General features: G+C 57.0%; 1 protein-coding gene across 1 annotated transcript; it reads left to right on the top strand.

The window, feature by feature from the left end:
- Nucleotides 1-264: 264 nt before the first annotated feature.
- Nucleotides 265-3995, top strand: LOC109288075 (UDP-GlcNAc:betaGal beta-1,3-N-acetylglucosaminyltransferase 7-like). The gene has a single exon (XM_019503434.1). It carries the CDS (start codon nt 376-378, stop codon nt 1522-1524), a length of 1149 nt encoding a protein of 382 aa, XP_019358979.1. The 5' UTR covers nt 265-375; the 3' UTR covers nt 1525-3995.
- The last annotated feature ends 1475 nt before the right edge of the window (nt 3996-5470 follow it).

The raw sequence follows: 5470 nt of genomic DNA, 5'->3' as shown, positions 1-5470 counted from the left end.
CAGTCGTCAGAATAAAAACCTATGCAATGCTAGGCCTATACCATCTAGGATGGCGATGCTGGAAACAGCTCTACCCCTGTCCAAGCAGTGCTGGGAGCATCTAGCACCACTCAGCCCTGGGCGCATCCCTGGGCAAACTACAAAAATGACCCCAGGACCATTTTTTTGTGTGGAGAAAGTGGAATAAGAGCACTGGAGCAAGGCTTGTTTCTTAGGGTTGCCTTGGAGCTGGAATAGACCTACCCAAAGAGAGATTAGGGCTGACCTCCAAGCACTTCCCCGAGCCCATAGCTTCCTTTCTTTAACTGTATACCTTGTGTCCGTAGGAAGAAGACCATCTACAGAAGCGTCTGCCTGTCCTTCGTGCTGGCGATCATGGTGATGGTGCTGCAAAGGGGAATGGCGCCCAGCCAGTTCATGTCGGGCGAGCCGCAGAAGGCGCTCCTTTCCCAGGAGTCGGTGAAAGCTCAGAAGAGAGACAGCGTCTTCTCCATCACCAGCAACTTCTGGAAGAGCAAGAAGGAGATTCCCCCGACGGAAGCAGAGCCGGTCACGGAGGAGCAGGTGAGAACGTGGGATGTCACCACCACCAACTGCACAGCCAACCAAAACTTGACCCAAATAGACTGGTTCAAGGGGCTGGAGCCCAACTTCCGGCAGTTCCTGCTCTACCGGCACTGCCGGTATTTCCCCATGCTGATCAACCACCCGGAGAAATGCAGTGGGGACGTTGACCTGCTCATTGTGGTCAAGTCCATCATCACGCAGCACGACCGGCGGGAAGCCATCCGGAAGACCTGGGGTGAGGAGAAGGAGATGGAGGGGAAGAAGATCAAGACGCTGTTCTTGTTGGGCACGGCCTCCAAGGAGGAGGAGCGGGCCAACTACCAGAAGCTGCTGGATTACGAGAACTTCATCTACGGGGACATCCTGCAGTGGGATTTCCTGGACAGCTTCTTCAACCTCACCCTCAAGGAGGTCCACTTCTTGAAGTGGCTCAACATCTACTGCGACAACGTCCGCTACATCTTCAAGGGGGACGACGACGTCTTCGTCAGCCCCCGCAACATCCTGGAGTTCTTGAAAGACCAGAAGCAGGAAGACCTCTTAGTCGGGGACATCCTGTACAATGCCAGGCCCATCCGGAAGAAAGAGAACAAGTACTACATCCCCAACACCCTCTACAACAAGAGCACCTACCCTCCCTACGTGGGCGGCGGGGGCTTCATCATGGATGGGCCCCTGGCCAAGAAACTGTACAAGGCCTCCGAGACCTTGGAGCTGTACCCCATTGATGACGTCTTCCTGGGGATGTGCTTGGAAGTCATCAAGGTGAAGCCGATGGGACACGAGGGCTTCAAGACATTCGGCATCGTGAAGAACAAGAACAGCAAGATGAACAAGGAGCCCTGCTTCTTCCGCAGTATGCTGGTGGTTCATAAACTGCTGCCCCCAGACCTGCTCCAAATGTGGAGCCTTGTCCACAGTAACTTAACCTGCTCCAGAAAAGTCAACATCCTTTAGCTCACCTGCCTCAGGGAGCTGGGGCCAGGCTGCTCGCCAGGCCTGGAAGGGGTGCGGGGCAAACGTGGAGACTTAGACAAGGCCGACCAGCTCTGCCACCTCCTTGCCTTCCAGAGACAGAGGGACAGAAACCATGGGGAGGGGACAGGGGAGGCTTTGTAAGGGTGATTTATTGTTAATTTGTACTGTATTGACTTTATTTCATCTCCAGCTGGGTTGGGGGTTGCTGAATAAGTAAAAAGAGAATGAAGGAAAAACCGGACAAAGAAGGAGGGAGGGAGAGGAAAGGGTCCATGTGGGGAGGTCTGCTCCGGCTGCTGCATCGGCTTGCGTCAGGAAGGAAACGAGACCCAGAGCTGGGTGCCGGGCTGAGCTCTGTGGGGTGAGGAGGGATGAAATCTGGAGTCAATTGGCATGTGGTGAAACCCTCCTTCCAAACCAGGTGGGAGTTGTGCATCCTCCACCTCCCCATGCACTTTGTCGTTTGCTTCGTCTCCATTGTCTTCAGGGTTCCCTGGGCAGCTCAGCCTGCCGGGGCTGGCAGTGGTCTCCAGCCCGCTGCTCAGCCTTGGTTTGCTCTCTCTTGACCCGTGCGGCAGTGGTGCGTTGTCCCCAGAAGTGCGGCAGGCATGTGTGAGGGCCATGCAGGTGGTGCCCGCATGCGTGTCACTGCTGCTGGTTGAGGGTGACCAGAGCCCCATGGGCAGGGGTTGGCAGAAGGGTCTCGGTGCAGGAGGGTGGAGGGGTGTAAGGGTCTGGGAAAGCCCAGACACTTCCAGGAAAAAAGCCCGAGTGTTTCCACGCCTGGTCTGAAAAAAATTGGGAATCTGGGGCATTTTCCCAGCCACAGGACCTCTCTAGCCACAAGGAAGTCTGCAGCCTTCGTGCCCAGGCGCAACAATCTGGCCTGGTGCTGTTGACCTCCTTAATGGTGGGGTAGAGGGTGCTGAGCTCCTGACACCCCACGTGGTCCAGTCTTTATGGGGCAGAGCAGTTGCATGGATGACACTGGGGTTTGTGTGGATGCGTGGGCACCGTGGCCTCAGCTGTCAGGGCCGGGGCAGCCCTGAGATGTGCTGCTGAGTAGGAGCCAGGCAGCTTTCAGTCCCTTGAGCCTTGTTCCCAGCGTCGTACCCAGGCAGCCAGTGCTCCAGGGCGGACCTGAGAGTGCCCATGTGAGGGGCCGGCATCCGCATTGCTGCAGTGAGTGAATCGCTCCCCACCCCACTTCCCTCCTCACACACGCATTGCACATGGGCTGTCATCCATGCACTGGACTGCCCCTGGCACAGGTGGGTAGGCAACCACGCCTGTGCCCTGTCCTGCAGCAATCCGCCTACAAGGCATGTACAAAGCTACACACGTGTGCAGAGAGTCGCACGCCCAGATCTGCGGGTGTGTTTAGATGCAGCCGGTGGTGGAAGCCGAGAAGCTTGTTGGCGTGTCCCCCCCCAGCCCGGCTGCACCACGCGTTGCGGTACACAGAGGCAGGGGCTGTGATGCACACACGGCCCCAGGCATGCCCGCAGCTGCACACATCCCCAGAGCAATGACACGCATGCTCGCACTCTCTCTCCCTGGTGCCAGGCAGTGAAAGGAAAGTATTTTGACTACCTCAAAGGTCCCCCCTGTGCAGCGCCTTTTTATTGGCTGTTGGAAATGTGCCTGTTTCATTTATTCCCTGTCTGTACAGCCCCAGGTTAGAAACAAACAAGAAAGGGGGAAAACCAGCCAGCAAGGCCAGCCTGTGCCAGGCGCACCACATACCCTTGGCTCAGATGAGCTGCGATGTTGCAAAGGGGGGCAGAAGCCCCATCCACGCTCCTCGGGAAGCCTCCGCGCTGCGAAGTGCTGGACTCCAGACCAGCAAGGCTCTGGGCCGGGGTATTGCACATGTACAGCTTCGTTACTGTGAACTTTTACTTACGATAATGACTTGGACTTGGCCGGGGCAGCGGGGAGGAGCTGGATGGATATGCTCCTCCAAGAAACTTCAGTGAACGTTCATGTTGTCTATGCCCAGCCAGACCTGCCTTGTGCCTCTCACAGCAACTGCAGGTGCAAAACAGGGACCCGGGCAGAAGCTGACGTGTGTACACGTGGGTGTGTGCGCGTGCGTGTGCATGTGCCTCGTTGTAGAGTCCAGAGGCCGCAGCCAGTGCTGCTATTTATGAACACACACACACGCGCATGCACACACACCCATGCGTGCGCACACTCACACACACACATGCTATAAATTTGTGTTTGTAATTTATGGGTGCAGTATATATGTATGCATATTTATAGTATATACTGTAGGTGGTGTTATATGCAATGTGTGTGTGCGGGGTGGGGGCGGGGTATATGGACGGACACTAATACCTGTGCACATAAACCTCTCACTGGTTCTTTTCACCTGGTGAATGCTGGACAGGGAACGCCGGTAGATTTGATGAATATTTTAGTTTCTCAATAAAGGTTTAAAAAACGAACTCTGAGCAGGTGGATTTCTGCGGGGGGTGCAAGGAGAGCCAGAGCCAGCGGGTTAAGATTGTGATGTGCCTCCGTGGCTAGCATTGACCCCTGTGTGCAACTCCCATAGAGATGCACCCGAGTGTGCCCCCGACCTCTGTGATTGAAGCTGTCCCCTGAGGTCACCAATGTGCTCCGTGTAGCCCTGGCCTGGGAGCAGCCCCCTCCCGCGATGCTGCGCTGCCTCTGTCTACGCCGTGCTGGAAGACAGAGCTCCACTGTAGGGCAGGTAACGGGTCCTGAAGGCTGGGCTTGGTGCGTGAGACCTCTTTACACAAGAGCACTGGTTTAAAACTGGTCCTGCGAAGGCTCAAACTGGCTTTAAAGTGGGGAGGGGGTGTAAAAATTCCCCAGCCACAGCCCCCAGCAGCACCTGCCGTCGTGTGTGCGGTTGTCAGGTTGTAGCGGGTCTGTACCCCTGCCTTCTTGGGGTGTGTGCAGACCCACCATGTAGGGACAGTGCACCCAGCCCCTCATTCCCCTGCACACCTTGCCGAGGGGAGGTCAGGGACAGCGAGTTGCCCCCCGTGCGGACGGGCAGGAGGAAGGCCAGGGCCAGGGCAGGGCCCTGGTCCTGCTGGCTGGGAGGCTGGGGGAGGTGGATCCCAAGGCAGGGGCCTGGGCTGCCCCTTCTCCCCTTTGCTGCTCACCTCCCAGAGGCAACCACAGCTGGAGCATGCAGGGGCCATTGGTTGTTACACCAGTGCCACCTGCCGGAGAGAAGCAGCAAAGCCGGGCAAGAGCTGGCAGAGAGCAGCCACCCCTGGCGAGCTCCCGGGACCCTGGCTGCAGGGTGGCAAGAACCAGCCTGGCCTCAGCCCTTCACCCAGGATCAATGCATCCGGGCTCCCTTTCGCAGCAGGCACCTGCTGCCCCCAGGCCAGACATCACCAGCAGCGCGATCATGGGCCTGGTTGGACCCCGACTCAAGGATGTAATAAAATGGGTGGTGGGTGGATTGGTTTCAGCACAGCCAAAGGCAGACAGCGTGAATATAGTGATTAAGGGCGAGGGTGGGCTGTCCCGTATACGGACGGACACTAATACCTGTGCACATGAACCTCCCGCTGGTTCTTTTTACCTGGCGAGCGCTGGACAGGGAACGCCGGTAGATTTGATGAATATTTTAGTTTCTCAACAAAGGTTTCAAAAGCAAAAGACACAGCTCATCTTGGGAAATTCTGAGCAGGTGGGTTTCTGCAGGGGGGGCTGAGGGAGAGCCAGAGCCAGCAGGTGAAGAGGGGCCAGGGTGTCACGTGCCTCCGTGGCTAGCATCACCCTGCGTGCGTCTCCTCTAGCCATAGCCACACCTGAGCGTGCCCTCTGTGAGTGAAGCTGTCCCCTGAGGTCATGCAATGTTCTCCGTATAGCCTGCCCCCCACATCTTAGTGTCATCAGCAAACTTGAACAGGGTGCTTTGCACCCCCTCGTC

The sequence above is a fragment of the Gavialis gangeticus genome, unplaced genomic scaffold (assembly GCF_001723915.1).
Source record: "Gavialis gangeticus isolate Ggan-Ray unplaced genomic scaffold, GavGan_comp1, whole genome shotgun sequence".
Taxonomy (NCBI): domain Eukaryota; kingdom Metazoa; phylum Chordata; order Crocodylia; family Gavialidae; genus Gavialis; species Gavialis gangeticus.
This window is presented reverse-complemented; position numbering and strand designations above follow the sequence as displayed.